General features: G+C 45.8%; 1 protein-coding gene across 1 annotated transcript; it reads left to right on the top strand.

Moving 5' to 3' along the window:
- The first annotated feature begins 2625 nt into the window (after positions 1-2625).
- ACOX2 (acyl-CoA oxidase 2, branched chain) lies at positions 2626-19434 on the top strand. The gene is made up of 14 exons (XM_009997005.1): positions 2626-2785; positions 3907-4069; positions 6386-6537; positions 7016-7123; positions 7827-7946; positions 8421-8536; positions 8921-9093; positions 10186-10348; positions 11011-11201; positions 12322-12483; positions 13470-13575; positions 16416-16633; positions 18328-18460; positions 19372-19434. Exons 1-14 carry the CDS (start codon positions 2626-2628, stop codon positions 19432-19434), a joined length of 2028 nt encoding a protein of 675 aa, XP_009995307.1.
- The last annotated feature ends 32 nt before the right edge of the window (positions 19435-19466 follow it).

Raw genomic sequence — 19466 nt, 5'->3', positions numbered from 1 at the left:
CAAACTGCTCTGCTGCCTGCATTTTTCTTAATTCCAGTTTTCAGTATCAGCTTTGCAACTGATCCAGGTCACACTGAGATCTCTTTTCCTGTGCAGTCACTCCTGAAGTGCTCCTAGATAGTTTGCTGCAGTGGAATTTCCTGTCAGGGAACCTTTATCTATTACTGCCTAATTTACTTCTCGCTACTGCCTTAGAACCGGCAAACTCCAATTTTCTTCCCCAGGCCAGCAGCATCCACAGGCTGGCCCTGGCTGAGCACCCCTTCTCAGAAGCTCTCCTCTGCATATCCTAGTTATTTCTCTATGTTTAGATCATTTGCCAAAATAACCTAAAATTGCCACAAACTGGCTAGTTTTGAGTTGATAAAAGCATCACATGGAACACGTGAGTTGGACAGGATACTGAGGATAACCAGGCTTGCAGAAATGGGGGAAAATGCAAAACTATCAGCAACATAATAATTACATTGTATTCCAACACAAGACCAGGTGCTCCTGGTTCCCACCACACGCTGTGAGCTCTCTGGGCACCCCACAGGCATGGGAGGCACATGAGAACACTCTGACTCCAGTGGCTCTCCAGCTCAGACTTCCTGAACTCCGACTGGCAACGACCTGCCCAGGCAGCACCTGAGCCTGCCCAAATATAAGCCTACATGAACATCAGGTTTCAAACAGGTTCAGGAACAGGCTCCTAGGCTTCTTCCAACCTGACATCCCTCAGTCTATCTTCAGGAGATCCAGACTTGCTAGCTGAACCACAAACAGCACTTGGGACAGCACTTCTGACTCCAGCAGGAGAAAATAACAGCAGAGGTAACCTCTTACAGCAGGTCTATGGCATGGCATAACCCACCTGTTTTACCTCCCTTCCCTGATGAAGCAGTTTCCAGTGAGAGGCGCAGGCCTGAGGCAGCAGCGCAGCTTCGGGGATGAGCTGTGGGGCCTGCGGGGCTCCTCTCCTGTCAAGCTCAAACCCTGACGGTGCCAGGGGATGAGTTGCCAGCTCCTGCCCACCAGACACCAGGACAGACTGCAGCGGGGACAGAGTCAGGCTCACCAGAGATGAAGGCAGCACTCACCCCATGGCAACCTCCCTCCTCCCCCCGGCCTGACCCAGCCTGCCCAGCACATCCCAGCCCCCCATATTGCACCCCAGACTGTGGGGAGGGCTGAGGGCAGTGCCATCACCAAGCTGGGAGAACCCTGAGCGAGCCAAATCCACGCTCAAGGAGCAGCGAGAGCCCAAAGGCTGCTCCCCTCTATCCTCAAGAGATGAAAAAAACCCAAAACAAACACTAAAAATACTGGGACAGGGCAGAGTGCTACTTCAGAGCTGGAAGTGCAGCCTCTGACACACAAATAGCCTGAAGCGAGATCAGAAAAACAGCCTTTTTGGTGATTTTCAAGCGCAGGGGGCCCAGGCCTGCGCTCCCGGGGAGCCGCGGGGCCCGGCAGGCGCAGCTGCTGGCAGGGCTGGGCCTGGCCCCGCCGCGCACACGCAGAACCACCCAGAGCCCGGGCCTGCCCCACGTCCTCCCCGGGGACAAGGTCCTGCAGCGGGAACACCGGCACAGGCAGCCCAGGGAGGTGGGCAGCAGCCAGACGGCTCCCCCGAGCACGCGTGGGACAAGGTACGTGGGGTTGCGTGTTCTCGCGCAGCTGAGAGACAGGCAGGGTTTTCCTCACGGAGGCGGGAGGCGGTGGCTGAGCCGCGGGAGTCCTGCGGCAGCTCAAGGTTAGCTCCGGGTTGCTCCCAATTCCTGCACTCAACACGCTGCTTTGAGGGTTTTCTTGTCCTCCTGAAACAACCACAGACCCTGAACGAAAGGTCTGCGTAGCAGAAAAGCAAGAATAAAGAGCATCTTTGCCAGAGTTTCCAGAGATCAGATTTCTTAGAGTATTAAAAATCATTCGGGAAGCAGACAGCTTTCCTTAAGGGAAAAATCGGCTTTACTTTCCACATACCACGCTCTCTTTTTATTAATACCCTGTGACACATCCTGCTAACGTGGGAATTACAAGGTTAGGAGTTAAAGTAAAGCTGAGCCCCAGGGGAGCAGGACAGAGGCAGCACAGACAGTTCCTGCCGGCACAGGTCAGGGAGCGTCAGGGCACGGGTCAGTGGGGGAACAGGCTGGGGCCAGAAACTCCCTTAAACTTCAACACATAGTTGTGGGATTCCAGCAGTAACTTCTCATAAAGTATTTGGGGCAGAGTGGTGAAGGAAAAAGATGTTTTTTTAAACAATAAAAAAAAATAATCATAAATCATTTTGAGCTTTGAGAACTGCCCTAAATTTTCACTGTCCGCATTATTGCATCGAGGACAAAACAGTGTACCTACATGTTTATGCAACCTTTGTTGTTTTTCTAAACTAACATGGAGATGTCACTATTTGTGTACAAAGTACACTCCGGTACCTGCTTTCCTGAGCACAGTGCCCTGCAGTAACTGTGCCTGCAGCACAGGGGGCCATGCCCCAGATTCCCCATGCAGAAATATCTTGACCAGCCTACTGAAACCACACCTTGCTGCACCCAACACCTTCAATCCAACCACCCACAGAAGGATTGCTAGCACCTAACGAGACCTATCCCACCCCAGAGCAGCTCAGCCTCCAGGATGGCTCTGCTGGAGACTGGAAAACACTGGCAGGGCTCTGTCCTCAGCAGCGTGAATCCCGACATCGCTGGTGAGAGGCAAACAGCCTCCTTCAGCGTGGAGAAGCTCACGGCCCTGCTGGACGGCGGTGTGGAGCAAACTCGGATGCGGAGGGCGGTGGGTGAGTGAGCCTTACGAGGTCCCTGGCTGGTATATGCCCACAGCCCTGCTGCTTCTGCTCCTCCTTTGCAGCACGGTGGGTTTTGCACTTATCGCTCATCTCCTATAAAAGTGGGAGCAAGAAGCTTAGAGGCCCCTGCTGCTGTAAAACAGCACGACTCCTCTGCAGCTGTTCCTCACTGCTCCCACCTCCAGTATCTCTGGCAAGACTGGTTAGACTGGTCACACAGTTGAGTACCTCTGAATGAAGAGGATGTGGAGGGCTGGTGCTGCTGGGCAGTGATGGACACCATGGGGGCTGGTGCTGCTGGATGAACCTCCTCAGCACCTTGGGCTTGTCCAGGTGGGGAGCTCCTTGCATGGGTTGGGTTGGCTTGCCTTGGCTAGGCTGAGCTGCTTCTACTCATGGTGGGTGTGCCAAAAAAAATGCCTGTGTGTTCAGAAAGATCAGAGGAAAAAAAAAGCTCCTTTGTCTCTGTAACTACCCCCCCACAATACCCTTACCAAATTAAAACTGGACAGGCCACCAGGACTGCACACTTCATAGTGCAACTGAGGATCAGTAAAACCTTAATTGTGAATGGACCCAAAGGTTTCCAGGCAAAAAGGAAGCAGCAGAAATGTTCAGGCTGTCACAGAAAGAGCAAACCCAGCAGGCACTTTGCAGCACTGTGAGAGGCTGGTGAAGTCTCATGGCAGAAGGCAGGTGCTGAGCAGGGCACCTGGCAGCTCCAGCCATTGGCCTCCCTCCAGACAAAACCCAGCTAACCACATCTCTTACAGCTATCACAGCACTGGAACAGCCCTAAAGAGGCAGAGTGATCCATGGCATTTCCCACCTGACACACACAGTCACATCCAATACCCTGCAGGGCCACTATTCCCACTCACCAGACACCTCTCTCAGACCCACCCAGTTCCTCCTCCCCCAGACCTAACACTGCCCAGTGTGAGGCACAACAGCCACCAGAGCCAGCACTAGCAAAACACAGCCTGCCTGCAGTCACCCTAGGAAGTCACAGCTTCTGTATCCATGCCCCCAGCCCTGCCCACTCCTCCCGAGCAGGGCTCGAGTAGCTGTCTACAGTCCAGGAGAACCAGCTCTTCTGTGTTCCTTTGCAGCTGAAGCCATCGAATGTGACCCTGAATTTAGCAGAGAAAATCAGTATTTCCAGAGCCAGAATGAGAGGTATGAAGCAGCAGTCAGAAAAGGTGTTCACCTCCAGAAAAAGATGCGTGAGATGGGATGGACTGAGGATGGACCCGAATATAAGTACATTTACAGGTGATTTTTTTTCTTTTTTAAATGTACAAATAATTTTTTGCTAAATGTTTTGTATGCCAACAAGAATCCACTTTAGCAAAGACTGGGAGAGGCCAAGAGTTGACAGGTAACGTTTTGGTACAAATGTGCTGCAGGCTGTTACTTTAGCAGCATGCTAGCAAAAAGGAAAAATGATGATCCACAGCAGGGGACTTCTCAAAGAGCAGCACAGAGCTGCAACATGATAGATCACAGCAGTTTATATTCTCAACATGATATTTCCACTTCAGTAAGCTGCTTACCTGTGCTATAGCTTTTATACTACCCTTCACACATTTTTAAATATATAAGCAGAATTGGAAGTGGTACTGTTTCAGTTATGATATGGCTTTCAGATAAATTAAAAATGACATTTTCTACATCTAGAAACACCATATTGTATTTAAAAAAACCAACAAAACAGTTTCTAGGTAAATGGAATAAAATCCTTTTCATAATCCTTTCCTTAACACTCTGCATGGGGTTGAGCTCCATATTTTAATTGCTTGCCCCTCCTTCTTTCCTCCTTTGCTAAAAGTAACAGTTAGCTGTTGCACAGTGCACACTTAATTTGGGGGGGGGTGTTACATACCCCATGAGAAGGTGCAAGTTCAGAGGCATCATTAAAAAAGCCTGCACCTCACAAATCACCTCTGACCCTCAAAGTCACTTTCCAATATTTCAGCATATGAAAGATTATAGTTCTTTTCCACTAAGCTCATCACCACCTACAATAAGCAGGACTGATAAATGGTAAAATCTCCCATTAAAGGCTCTTAGACCTGATCATTATATTCCCAACAAAAAGCAGCTCTCCACTACTCCCTCAGAAGAAAAAAAAACAAAACAGCACATTTTTAAAATCTGACAAAACCCAAACCTTTTATCTGGCCCCCTGATGCCAAGGGCCAGCCCTGTGCTACCACATTTTGCTAGATTAGGATCACAGGTGCCTCACAGGACAGCTCTTGTCTGATGAAACACCAGGTGAGCACCAAGCTCTTAACTGACAAAGTCACACATTGAAGATCCAGCTTTTCAAAATGACAATTAAAGCAATGCTATTTCTGGATGGGCTGCCAAGGCCTCATTAAGTCTTCTGTTAATCAAAGCAATTTCCCATTAACTTATTTGTTCATATTCTCTCCATGTACACACACACTTTTTCAGCCTAACTGATCCTTTCTGAGGACCACTGTACAATAAAGGTGGCAGACCTTTGATGACAATAAAAGGTATTTATCAAGAATGAGATGCTTACTAGAGCACTGCAGTTAAGCAACCAGCCACACAAGCTACTGAGCAGAGCAGACACATTTCCAGGTATGACAGCACATATATCTGAGAGGTGATTCAACCACACTCTGAGGAATCCCAGGAAGAGGGACTATACTCTCCATATTTTCTTGGGATTCCTCACACGCACACAAAAAGCTCAAAACAAATGAGTTTTTTATTCTCACCATGGAAATTCCTGTACCAAGTTCCCATATTATTCCAGAAGCTGTGTGCTTTTAAGGATGAGTACAGCCCCGTCAGCTGGCAATGGCAAAGGACCTGACCAGACTATAAACCAGGTGTTATAAGGATGTATTTGAATTTTTCCATAAAAAAACCCAACCACCTCCAGTCAGGCCGAGCCCATGAATCCCAGTTTGCTTTCACTGCCAGCAAACAGTACAGCAACAAACCAAACATAGTGAGGCATTTCCCTAGAACAGGAATGGGAATGATCAGGAAATCCAGGTCTCAGGTACCTGCATAAGTAATTTGGTCTAATGTACCCCACAATTAATTTATTTAGTCTTATGTGGGGGGAGAAGATGGGCTGTTCTCCACATGTGGGCTTGGGGGTTTAGAGTAGGATGATGGGGTTGTTTGGGGATTTTTTTTAGCTCAGCCTTAAAATGTGACTTAAACAGGAAAAAATCCCATGAAGAAAAATAAAGACACGAAGGGCTCAGAAGCTCTCAGAGCCACAGGAGCTCCAGAGCTGGGCTGCGTTTTTAGGAGCTCAGCATCTGCTGTTCAGAACAGATAGTTCCTCCAAGAAAAACTAAAATAATGAGCTAGCAACACTTAAGCAAACTATGTCACAAAAGAAGGAACAAAAGCAGCTTAGAAGAGTACTTTTCCTGCAGCATCATTTAGATGTTGGACACTGGGTAAGGTTATAACAGTGCAGAAATCAGAAGGCAGCAGGTGGTGCTGTCTGGTGACCACCACAGCGTCACCACCTCATTCATCACATCCCTGGAACTTCACTGGTGTAAAAATACCCCTTGTGCCTTCCCACAGGGCCCTGTCAGGAGACGTCGCATTTCTCCTTCACAGCATCTTCATGAGAAGTATTTCAGTGCTGGGCTCTGAGAAGCAGGTCACCAAGTGGATTCCTCTCGCCAGCCAGTACCGGCTGATCGGAAGCTACGCCCAGACCGAGCTGGGGCATGGTAAGGCTGCAAAGAAAGCACAGTGCTTCTGTAGGACAAGAGGCTCTGGCCCAGGTACTCAGAGGAATTGGAGTTCAAGCTGTCCATGCTTCAGCAGGGCAGGAAGATGCCACCTGCATGTTAGAGGTTGCTATCCTCAGTGTTCCTCTGCAAGCTGGAGATGCTTTGGTTTTGCCAATGTGGAAAAAAATAGCAAGAGTGAAGGTGAAAGCTCACAATTAGAAAGCAGACAGTCACCAGTGGTTGACAGTTGTCACCATGAACCAGGCAGCTTACCTGAGTACCACATGGCCTGAGAGGTCTTTGCAGGAAATGGTGCAGGGTCACTGGAAGCATCCTCCTACTGTTCTCATCAGGATGGTAAATTGCAAAACCCTGGTAATACCCACACCAGCAGCCTCTAGGATCCTCCACTCTCTCCATCCTTGTGATACACCAGGATATATACATAACTTGTTTGTTGTTGTTTTTTTTAAAGGAACTTATCTTCAGGGTTTGGAAACAACAGCAGTCTTCGACAGCAGTACACAGGAGTTTATACTGAACACACCAAAGATCTCTGCCATGAAGTGGTGGCCTGGAGACAGTAAGTACCACAGAAAATAATTTGGTTTTCTTCATTTGCCTCCCTCAATTACTCAGTCTGCCCTGCTCAAACTCCATGTTGGAGGGCCCGGGTTTTAGCATAGGACTCCAGTAAGAGATGCACATATCAAGAAGCAAGTAAGAGACCAGAAGGTTTTGTACAAGTTCAAAGGCCAGAAGAGAGCCACCATCATCTATCAAAAAGCCTTTGAGTGGAAGGGCTGGAGAACTTCACTCAGGGAAACTCCTGCCTCTGCAGGAATCAGTCTTCTATCTTTGTAAATAATACTCAGACAACCAAAAACTGCAGGGAGGCCATCAGCATAAAAGATCAGCATAAAGGATTCAAGTGTGAAATTCATGGCTCCCTTCAGGAAGGTATTTCACAGAAAATACCTGGACTTACTCCAACAGCCACAGCACTTCCTACTCTCTCAGCACTGTGTGAACGTTAACTACTTATTTTTTCATATCTGCTGATACAAACTGTTCATCCAAGCCTCACAAGCAGCAGCAGAGGGATGATGCTCTTCTGAGAGCCAAGAGCAGGCTCACAGCTCAGACTTAGGCAATGTCCAGCTTACAGCTTCTGTGGATCACATCTAGCAAGACCCAACACTCAATTACCACTGACTGCTGTTAACTGTGGAAGTGTTTGTGCTCTACCTTGTCTCAAGGGAGTGAGGCTGGTTTTCTTCTTGCAGTGGGAAGGTCAGCAACCCACACAGTGGCCTTTGCTCAGCTGTACATCCATGGGAAGTGCTATGGTGTGCATCCCTTCATCGTGCAGATACGCAGCCTTCAGGACCATTCCCTCTGCCCAGGTAAATGACCACAGACATTGCAGCACTCCTGCAGGTGCTCTGCCTAATTTGCCCTTAAATGTTTTCTAAAACATTTGACCCAGGGAGAGCGTTATAATTGCTAAAGCCAAACTAACATAGACACTTAAGGCATAGTTATCACTAAGCTCAACCATTTAATCTAAAGGAAGATTGAATGTATCCTCAGGCATAACCAGACCAAGCCTTCTTCTTAACCAGAAGCCTGGGCTGTTCTGACCACCTCTGCATTAACATCTCAGCTCTGACCCCAACCAACATGGGTAGCAGCTGGATCACAGAAACAAACTACCACAAGGCATGTCAATGCTTGTTTCATTCCTCAGGCAAGGTTGCCCATGCTGGGGAAGAAGCTGAGCTGAATGCACCTTTCCTTTGAGATTCCAAGCCTGACACAAAATGGGGAGGAAAAAAGTTCAAGTGGGAGTAAGCAGGCTGTGTTTTCTCCCGATGCAGGCGTAACTGCAGGAGACATTGGTCCCAAAATGAGTTTTGAGCACGCTGACAATGGCTACCTCATGCTGCAGAACGTGCGTGTCCCCAGGGAGAACATGCTGAGCAAGTTTTGTGAGGTGAGTACAGCCTCACATCAGACTCACCTACCAGACTCTCATTCCACAGCCAGAGAGACAACAGGGGCCTGCCTAAATTTAGGACAAAAATCTTCCTTTGAGGTGCCCGCAAGTCTCTGCAGTTTTATCAAGGGCAGAAATTACCTGAATCCTAAATGAAACTCAGTGTTAGGAATCCCATGTTCAGAGGTGGGTGCAAACAGAACATGTCTGAGCCAGAAATAGCAAGTTTGTCTCCTCAAATGGACACATTTCATCCATCATACATAAACATACTCAGCTCTGCCTTCAGTCAAGTATTTCAAAACCTATTTTATTCCATGTGTGGAGATCACGCAACCGTCCTGGTATGGAAGAAGGTGACACCTAATGTCCCCTCTCTAGGTCCAACCAGATGGCACCTACCGAAGGCTGGGGTCCCAGCAGATCAATTACTTCACCATGACGACCGTGCGCATCTCCCTCATTTCAGACGAGGTGATCACCCCCCTGATGAAGGCCTGTACCATCGCCATCCGCTACTCCGTGGTTCGCCGCCAGTCCAAGCTCCAGCCTGGGTAATAATGCCACATGGGGCCACAGCAGTGGGAAGGGAACCCTCCACCACCTCCCCCCACACCACTCTGGATTTCTGCTTTCCATCTTATCTTTCAGCACATCACTGGCTTCTTTCCCTGCCCAGATAGGGCATGAAAAACGTGCTCCGCCATTATTTACATTAACGAGCTTCAGTCAAAGTACAAGGGAATGTTTATAGTTCTTGCTGAGATAAGTTTCATAGTTTGAATAGCTCAGTGGTTCACACAAGCAACTTATTTTTCTTACAACTGGCCTTCCCATGTAATCACATAACTCAGCAGAATCCAGATCAAGCAGTCAAATTGCTGAATTCTTATTCCATCGCATCCTACTAGTGGACACATTAAAATACCTTCCCACATCCACAGTTCCAACATCTGCACTTGACAACATTGAATTTTATCAGTCTGGTAGAATCTCTGTAATTTTAAAATAATCTTAATGGATTTCAAAAATTTCCACTTAAACATCCTTGCAAAAGCAAGATCTTAATGAGAACGTGATTTGGTTCAAACACAAACCAAACACAAAAGCACAGCATGTTGAACTGCTGTAACAACCAATGCCATTGTTTGAAGTTCTAAGTGTATGAACCACAGCAAAAGTGGTAAAGAACATCTAAAACCAGCTCAGAAAGCTTAAAATAATTTAGCCTCAAATATTTTCAAAGAAACCCACTCAGGGCCACAAAGATCCAGTCTGCAAAGCAAAACCTTTTCAGGATGCAGTGCCACCACCTTTCAACTAACACCAACAACTTGGGTGCCCCTGAAGGCATCTTCCTTGTCTTCTCCTGCAGTTCCCATTCTCCTCCACACCAGCCCATCACATGGGGCCTTTTCCACTCTCTTGGCTGGTCCACCAACACAGTAGAGCAATAACTTTTTTCCCCAGTCAGGCTTGTTTCTGTAGCAGCTTAGCAAGCTGGGCAGATTTACTGCCACAGCATCAGCTTAGTCCTTTTCACACTGCTTCTTGGTAATGAAAAATGCTGGGTTTCATTTTATCATAGGTAATGAACAGTAGCTTGTGTCCACACTTCCCCTACTTCATCAGCTGTCTTCCTACAGGGAAGAAGAAGCAAAAATCCTTGACTACCAGACTCAGCAAGAGAAGCTGCTGCCCCAGCTGGCAACAGCCTATGCCTTTCATTTCATCGACCACTACCTGCAGGAGCTGTTCAACAGGGCTTACAGGGAGATCCAGAGGAAGAACTTTGACATGCTGCCCGAGGTGAGCTGCAGCACTGTTACCTGCAACAGCACTTCTCATCTCCAAATAGCAAAGTATTTTAGCAAACTGGACAAGCATGCCTCTTACCTCTAGGTAAATGGAAAAAGAGGAAGCACTATAAGAGCAAATGGCATATCCTAGGTCCACAACCAGTTAGCAACAGCATTTGCTTTACTGCCCGAAATCTTTCATTTTGGGAAATATTGCCGAGTGGAAAGTCCTTGAAAAGCACACGTGCTTGATAAAAACCTTGTTCCAAGTAGCTTGGTAGCACAAAGTGCTATTTCACAATTTCATCTACAAATGCACACACCAATACTCACTTCTGAGCCAAAACCAAAAATGTGAGGTTTTGGGTAGAACATAAGATTTCACAACTAGAAGCCTGCAGTGAAAACACACTCAGAACAAGGGTGGCCAAAGCCACTGCAAGTTCAGAGAAAACCAAAAATGCATGAACTGCCCACAGCATGCCCAGCATCCTGAGCAGAAACCAAAGGCCAGGCTCAGGGAGCTAGGTGCTACACCAGCATGAAAAGGAGGATTTGATAGAGACTTCATTCCCAGAAATTGCACAAAATGAAAGAAGGGAACTTACTCTCTTACTCTGAGGATTGCTTTAGAACATTTTACCGTTAACACTCTTGCCTTTTTCTTAACAGCTCCATGCATCATCTTCAGGCTTCAAAGCCCTGATTACTCAGCACTGCACTTCAGGAGTGGAGATCTGTCTCCGGGCATGTGGGGGACATGGTTACTCCTTGCTGAGTGGGCTCCCTTCCCTGTATACTAAAATACTTGCCTCTTGTATTTATGAAGGGGAAAACACCATTTTGCTCCTGCAAACTGCCAGGTAACAATTCAAATCTGCTCATCTCAGAGCCTGCTTGTTCATTTATTCAACCTCTACTACTACTTCTCCAAAACCAGTAAAACCAGCTACTCCTTTCTCACAGCACCTTCTGAAAATACAGCTCAGGACAAACTATTCATGACTTCTCTCTAACAGGCATGGAGCTGTGTGGGAATTGGATTCTCTCTTCTGTTTTGGGGTTTGGGATGTATGCAGGTGCTGTTCTGCATAACCTCATTTTTCCCTGTAAAGCAGCACAGCAAAAGCATTTGCTGTCCACGCTTTCTCATTTATTTTTTAAGCAACCAATACAACAGGATATTGGTGAAGTGAGGTTGGTTCAGAGAAGGCAAAGTTATTGGATACTGAAAGCAGATGAATCATGCTTCAAGAAGTCTTTCCTCCAAGCATGCAGACTGATGATTATCCAGAGAAGATGAAATACAGGAGGAAGAAACCACAGCTGCTTGGACTTTTAATAATGTGTGTTTTTACTAGAAGGAGAAAACCAGTGCACTTCCCAGGGATAGAGGTGCTACCATGTAGCTCTGTGCTTGCATGCAGCTATTTCTGCACCCATTACTGCCTCTTTTTGCAAGGTCAACAGCAAGGTCAACAGAAAAGCTGTAACCTTCTACTTCCAGAACAGGTCAATCTAGGTCATAATAGAGGTGCCAAGAAAATAAAAGGAGTGGGGAATGCTCCTTGGACACATGTTTAGCTCCAAGAAAAGGTCTGATGTTTGTAGTGTAGTGTGACTGTGTGCTGGGGAGGGTAAGACCAAAGCACCATTAAGACTCCCAGAGCATTAAGAAGACTCAGGCTGCAAAGTTGATAATGTGTCTAATCACCACACTGCTGAGACTAACAGCCACAGCAAGTTTCTTCCTAAAAATGCATCACTACAGATTGCTGTAGTGTTTAAATACAGTAGACAGGTGACTCCTAAGACCCATCACAGAGCAGGGTACAGTGAGCAACATGCAAAACAAAAGGCCATTTCTTGTTCAAATCCCAGTGGTGGCACCTTTGCTGCCTGAGCCCACTTTCCATTTTGCATCAGCATTTGCTGCATGGGGATCACAGCCGTGCCGTGCTCTGACTGTTGCCCTCTTCCCAGGTTCCTGATTAAGAGCTTCATGGCAGCCAGCTCTGGCCAGCCTGTTCCACCATCTGTCACTTACCTGGCTGCAGTGAAACCCAGGAAGTGTCCAGCCAAGAACAAGTTGGATTTTCTCAGCCCAGATATTTACACTGAGGCCTACGAGCACACGGCAGTCAGGTCAGTACCGTGAGGGGAGACGGGGTTTCTCTTCGACATCAGAAACGTGGTAGGAGCTCAGCTTCTTCCTTGCTTTAAAGAGAGGTAAAATAACAAGTTACACAATAATTGACACCATCTGTTCCTGAAAGAGGTAAGGAAGACCCACACAGGATTAACAGCCATGGAAAGTGTTCAATATGAACCTTCCACATTCAGAACACCAGAAGTGTTGAGACCCCATGGTACCTAAATGTTCCAGAGTTGATCCCATACTGAGCTGCTGGCACAATACAAGTAAATCCCAGACCCCATCACTGTGTTGCCATCCAGTAAAGCCTTTAAGCAACTGGACCCTGTGCAATTCTTTACAGAAAACAAAATTTTACACATCTGTGGAACTGATGTTTGTCTTCAATTAGCAGCACAGCAAACAGAGCCTATCATTCCACCTGAAGCCTTTCAAGTAACTACACATTCAACTACTCAACCCAAATTAAAATGGTATCATGAACAGTCTCATTAGTATTATGTGCATGGTTGTGGACCACATAGACATCATCTCTGAAAACCAGGTAAACAGATAGACAGCCCTACTGTCATTCACATCAGAGCAAAACCAGAGCTGCTCTTCCAAAAGCTTCTGTGTCAATGGGAGAAGGATTTGTAGAAAAGCAGGAACAAAATGTAACATCAGTCCAACATTATCACAGCTTTTTGTTTTGCAAACTCTCCTTACAATGCACACAACCCAAGAAAAACCCAGCAGACCCCAGTAAACTACTCTGGAAGCTGAGAGGGCAGAAATCCTTCAGTACAGGAGTGGTCTGGGTGCTTCTCCCAGTTTGTACTTAAATTTTGCATAACCTAAGTTCACTCATACAGTGTACAGATAACTTCAAATGTCAGAAATGCCACTTTGCCATATGATCCACACAAGTCTGAGTATGAAATGAACGCATGTGGGCTGCTGTACTCATACACAATATGCTTTTTTAATTTTCCAGACTCATAAGAAGCACAGCAGCTAAACTACAGGACTTGATTCAGTCTGGAGTCAAAAAGCATGATGCATGGAACCAGTGCACTGTGCAGCTGGCACAGGCTGCAAAGGTTAGCAAACTTTATCTGCTTATTTGGCATTTGTCTTCATGATACAATATGCAACAGAAACAGCATGTGTAGCTTGACTTCTCAGTGCTTATTGTTTTCTGTTAGCATCTAAGGGACACCACAAAGACCAGGGCACCACTGCAGTCTGCACAGTGAAAAAATCAGAGGAAGAAGTAATTCCAGATCCGAAGAATTTGCTGTCTGAACAGGCCAGGTAGAAAAAGACTAAAGAGAAGAAAATGAAAGGGAGGGGGGGAAAAAAACTACCTTCACAATGATGCTGCCACTAGTAATCAGAACCAGACCTCCCATATCCTGCAACAAGAACTCACCATCTCCAGCTAATGCTTATCTTTTTAAAAGAAACCAGCATTTCTGGCTCCCAAAGGAAAGCCTCCCCAAAGCCACCTACTGCAAGCTGGTGGAGTCACACAGCAAGGGTGAAACATGTCTGGTATTGCTTACTGCTACTGTCCTCACAGGAAGGACAACTGCAGGGAAAGCAAGGAAAAGCAGTGGTAAGGGCCATGTTAATTACTACCGAAAGAAAAATATCAAATCAAAGCTAAATTAATAAGAGATTCAAAACCAGCTCCCAGTTCACATGGATTAGACAGGCAACCAGCATGGGTCCAGCTGAAGGAGGATCAGGCCAGCAGCAGTTGTACCCTACACAGAGGTTAGTTAGTACAGAATCAAGCAGAAAAGAAAGTAAGAGGGGAGAAAAGCCCTAAACTTAAATGAAAACCAAAGCTACTGATACTTCAGTATCTCAAAAAAAACCCCAAACAACCAAAACAAACAGTATTTAATTTTCTTACAATGTAACTAAGTGCAAATCCTCTACAGTTATGGTGAAACTCTTCCTTCCTTCTTAAATTGAGGAAAGAAAGATCTTGAAATGGATCCATGGCTTATTTTCATTTCATTCAATTTTTAATGAAAAACATCCTGCTGTAACCTACCATTCAGCCAGAGCGAGCCCAGATTGAAATGGACTTAGCAAGAAGCACCTAACAGGGAAAAAGGAACCTTATACATCCCTAGCTGTGGGGACACTTGCTTGGTGATCTCACAGTAGGAAACAGTCCCCTTATCAATTAGATGTAATCTTTGATGAGTCAAATGCTTTCTCAGCAACAGTTGAGATCCTTTCAAAACCATCTAAAGCCTTGGTCTGCTCATCCCAGTGAGCAGCTATAATCCTTCACAACATGAAGTTACTGGTAAGGGAGCAAAGACTTGATCTCAGCAGCAGCATTTCTTGTGTCACCTGTCTGCTGTGCATCATCCCCCATTTTCAACTGCACAGACTCAGTGGAAGCAGCAAGTATTCAATGCAGCAAGCTTGAAAAAGAGCAGGAAAACTGGGCAATTGCCTCAAAAATAAAGGAGTCCTCCTATAAACAAAGTGACTTAAAAATTACCTTCCCAGTAGTTGTTTAAATGTAAATCTATTTTTAGAGGAATGAAACTGAGGCAAAATGTTCTTATTTGAGCTTACCTCTAGAGAAGACTCTGACCAGCACTCGCTGCACACAAACCTGAACAAGCAGCTCCCTCCTGCACCCACTCCAGTAGGTGGCCAAGATCTCTGGAGAGCAGGGAAGACCATGTGTCAGAGGAGGAGCAGGAATCTTTACGAAGCAAGGAGGACAACCTAGACACAGGAATAGTTAGAAATCAATTGTTTCTGAAGAGCCTAACATAAGCAGAGGGCTGGCTGTGGTATTGTCAGCGTGATTGTGCTGCTAGAGTCTTCAGAAAATGGCATCCAGGCCTCTAAAGTTTCTTAGATACTTCAAGGAGAGGAAAAGTTGCCACAAAACCTTGGATTTTCCCTATAAAAGTTTGATAGCCTGCTAGCTTCTTGGGGCACTTCTGTGTTTACTTCTCATTCCACACCTTCCCAGGAGAGTCACCCACACGACTGGCACAGCAGCTCTGTGATGTGAGCTGACACCTGCCAGCTCTCAGATGAGAGGCTCAGACACTGGGTACAGCTTTGCTGCAGACTCTGCACAAGTGAATTGCTGGAGCAGACACCCAGCTTCTCAGGCAGGTCCTGCAGTCCTCTCTGTCCTCCACACTGCTTGACCATGCTGGCAGGAAGAGCTGCAGTGCAGGTGTGCTCTGCTTCCACCCACAGCTGGGAGGAGAACCACACCATGAGAGTGAACTCATCAGATACCAACATCCTCAGCCACCCACAGTAATGTCAGCACAGCCAGGGCCACCCCCACAGACAGGTGGGCTCAGCTTCCCTCTGTTGCTCCAGACCTCAGCTATTACTTCTGCAACTTGATTATTAGACACTCAACTGGTGCCTAACCCAGAAACTATCAGTTTACTTAAAACCACAAAAGCAAGAGGTAGGTTTGTTCTTATATGTTCTTCTGTTTTCAGAGCTGAAGCCCCACAGACACTGAGCCCAATGTACCAAGAGCCCCAGGTCTTCAATAAAAGCTTTTTCTCCTGTTAGTATATAACAAAGATTCACTTGCTAGGGGTCAACACAGTGACACTCCAGCATGTTTCCATCACGGGGTATTCCTCAGAAATATTTAAAATAAGTACCACTATGATTTCTGAAGCGGTTTTCTAGAGTTCACAAACCCCACAGTCCTTGCTTATACCCCCAATCATTACACTCCCAATCCTCTCATCTACTGTCACTGTGAGACATGAATGCAAAAGCCTGATCAACCAGCAAACAAAATACAGACTGGAAAGGTGCCACAGAGATGAAAAGGTTTTATATTCTCTGCAAGAACATTTGAGTCACTTGGTGTACTAAGTGTTTTGAGGTGCATTCACTGTTGATTGCATTTGTTTTTCAGGCTCACTGCCACTATATCACAGTGAAAAACTTTGTAGAGACTGTGGAGAGACTCGAGACCAAGGCTGGCATCCAGAAGATTATGAAACATCTTTGTGACCTCTTTGCATTACACGGGATCTTCTCAAATGCAGGAATCTTCTTGCATGATGGATACCTGTCTGGAGCTCAAATGGACATGGTCACAGCATCGTACCTGGACCTCCTGCCTGTCATCCGGTGAGCTGCTCTAGCACGAGGAGATACACAGCTATTCCATTTGTCCCTGAGACAGATAAGAAGTGGAGCTGCTGTACCATGGCAACATCTCCAAAGTCAATTCACCTCAGTCAGTTTTTATTTTCATTGCCCGGCAGCCCTAGAAATTCATTGAAACATCTACACAGAGCTCCTTTCACAGCAAAACAGACCGAAGTGTTCAGCTCCTCTGCAATCTCTAAACAAAATTCCCTAATATGAAATCTTAAATTATACTTATCAAGTATTCCTGAACACTTTCTGCCATTTGCAGTAGAGCAAAAGGAGGAAAACAGACAATCAGAGCAGCACTGGCAGGAGGCAGCCACAGCAACCCACCATACACTGTGAAGTCTGCTCAGCCACAGCGAGCACAGCCTACTCTGTTGCCATGGCTGAGTTGCAACTGGTACCCAAACAATCCTGCCCACAGCTAGTTCAGATGCATCTGCTCGACACCAGTTATCACTAACTAGATGAATTCTGAGGCATGCTAAGGTTTCACAACCCTCACAAAGGCGTTTTGACCAAGGGTTTATCTTTCACTGCTCGTTGCTGTTTGTTAAGATCAGTGTAACTTACAGTGGAGATAAGTGAGTTGCTGCTTCATGTAAAATTCTACTTAAGCCACCTGGAGAGAAACAAGAACACCCCATAACTGAGAGCTGAACTGGAGTGAGCCAAAAAAGCAAGCATTTCAGAACTGATTGCAGATTTCAAGTTAAGCAATAAGCTTAACAATGTTTTTGAAAGCCTAAAACATTGCCATCTGGAATCCATTGCAACTTCTCTGTTAGTCTATGCCTGGTTAACAGGATGGAGTAGCTATTTACCTGGGTAATTAGAGTCAGTTATTCACAATTAGTAAAAAGGATACAAACACTTCCCTGTCTGTAGCAAAAACCCAGCCTTTCCCAAACAGCCCATCCCCTGAAGGAACTGCTAGATGCAAATGCCAACATTTGAGCAAACCACTTTGCATCCCTGTACCTCAGGTGGGGGGTACAGCCAGCACAAATTCCTACACACAGGATGACAGGAGGAGGAGGAAAAATAAACCTCCTGCTTAGGAGATGTGGTTATTACATACTTGTCCTGATGCTCTATCTGCTGCTGACTGCTGTCAGATTGGCCCAGGGGCTGGATGGGCCCTTGCTGCAGGTCAGGGCTGCTGTGTTCTTACAGACACAAAGCAAGTAGAAGACCTTGACACCTCACAGTGAGCTAACACGAATACTTAAAAAGCAGGCAAAGATCAGCAAAACACTTCACATGGATCTAGTAATGATCTTACTCCATTTTGTAAGAGAAGCACATACAGCATAAACAAAAAAATCCAAACACACCAAAAAAACAAAAGCAAAAACTGACAGTCTGCTGAGAAAACATCTGACATCAGATTGAGTCCTAAATTAGGGAATTAGGGACGGACCCCAGGTGATTACAAGCCCCTGCAAATACCCATCCAACAGTACAGACAACCCCAGGCATTAGTAGAACACGCCTCTGAGGAATGAAAACAAGCAGGATTTTCCCCACAGTGCAGAGGCAAAGGGAAAAACTGGCACAAGCTTTTTAGGCTGAGGAACCCAGACAAATGACTTTCAAGCTTACCTTTGACTTATTTTTCCTCCCATACAAAGCTCCACTCACCTGAATGTCATTCACCTCCTTAGGAAGGATGCTGTTCCACTGGTGGATGCTTTTGACTTCTCAGACAAGAGCCTGAATTCTGCACTTGGCAGTTACGACGGGCAGGTTTACCAACGGCTCTATGAGTGGGCCCAGAAGTCACCCACCAACACACAGGTATGGGTGGGGGGCTACAGCCAGGGACCTCCTGCATTAGCCAGAGCATATTGCTTTTAATCAAGTACAGATAAAAGGAAGTGGAATAAAAGCCTTTAACTCTTAGTATCTCACTCTGAACAATGACCTGTGATACTCCAGTTATGCCCCTTTGTAGTCTTAGCTCAGACATTTAACTTAATGATCAATTACAGCCACCAGAGAGCTTGTACCTAGGAGCTGGACTGTCATGTGTCACCAATGGGGTTTTGTTGTTTAAACTTTTATCACTGAGATAACATGGTACAAACTAAGCTATAAGTCTGTTTACATAGTTCACATATTAAGGAACAACACTTGATGGCTACAAGAGCCACTAATTGCAGGGTATTTTCCATTCACTGGTACTTTTACTAGTGCAGGACTTACTTATTTTTTTATATGTTTAACCCAGAAAAGTATAAATGCTAAACAAGACCATTTCATCCTTCACAGTCTCCATCGGTTTACTTTCACTTCTTAATCCATCCATATTCTGGAGCAATTTAAAATTCTGCATGATGCAAACAGCTACTGCTCTGTTTGAAAACTCATTTTGCCTTAAGTGAGATTTTTACTGTGGTAATCAGCAGCCCTTTGAAATTCTACAGCTGAACACAAAATTTGCCTCAAGCAAGCATTTGAGTTCAAGCATATTTTTTTGAAGTTAAATAGTATGCTGTTCCATTTGGGATGGGTACTGCATGCTGGTTATAAAGGACAGCACATACTACAAAGAAAGAAATCTTGCACAGCTAAGTAGCTGGCTGTTTGGGGTATTTTTAAACAGTCTAGCTTTCTATAATTCAGATATCATTCTTCAGAAAAAAACAATAGCCTTTTCAATCTTCTTAACTGCCATTAATTCCCTTCCACATTCTCTTTCTGAACAGATGAACCCAGCCTATGAGAGGTATTTGAAGCCACTTCTTCACAACACATTATCAAAACTATGAAGAGCGTGATCTAAGCGAAGGCCCCACGTTTC

The sequence above is a fragment of the Chaetura pelagica genome, unplaced genomic scaffold (genome assembly GCF_000747805.2).
Source record: "Chaetura pelagica isolate M959 unplaced genomic scaffold, ChaPel_1.0 scaffold364, whole genome shotgun sequence".
NCBI classification, from domain to species: Eukaryota; Metazoa; Chordata; class Aves; order Apodiformes; family Apodidae; genus Chaetura; species Chaetura pelagica.
The sequence above is the reverse complement of the archived record's forward strand: the minus strand, read 5'-3'. Positions and strand labels throughout refer to the sequence as shown.

Excerpts from the sequence above, each read along its gene's own strand:
- ACOX2 (XM_009997005.1), top strand. The coding sequence starts at position 2,626 with ATGGCTCTGCTGGAGACTGGAAAACACTGGCAGGGCTCTGTCCTCAGC. Across the intron at positions 4,070-6,385 it reads GAATATAAGTACATTTACAG|GGCCCTGTCAGGAGACGTCG; the intron begins GTGATTTTTTTT and ends GCCTTCCCACAG. Across the intron at positions 13,576-16,415 it reads AGCTGGCACAGGCTGCAAAG|GCTCACTGCCACTATATCAC; the intron begins GTTAGCAAACTT and ends TTTGTTTTTCAG.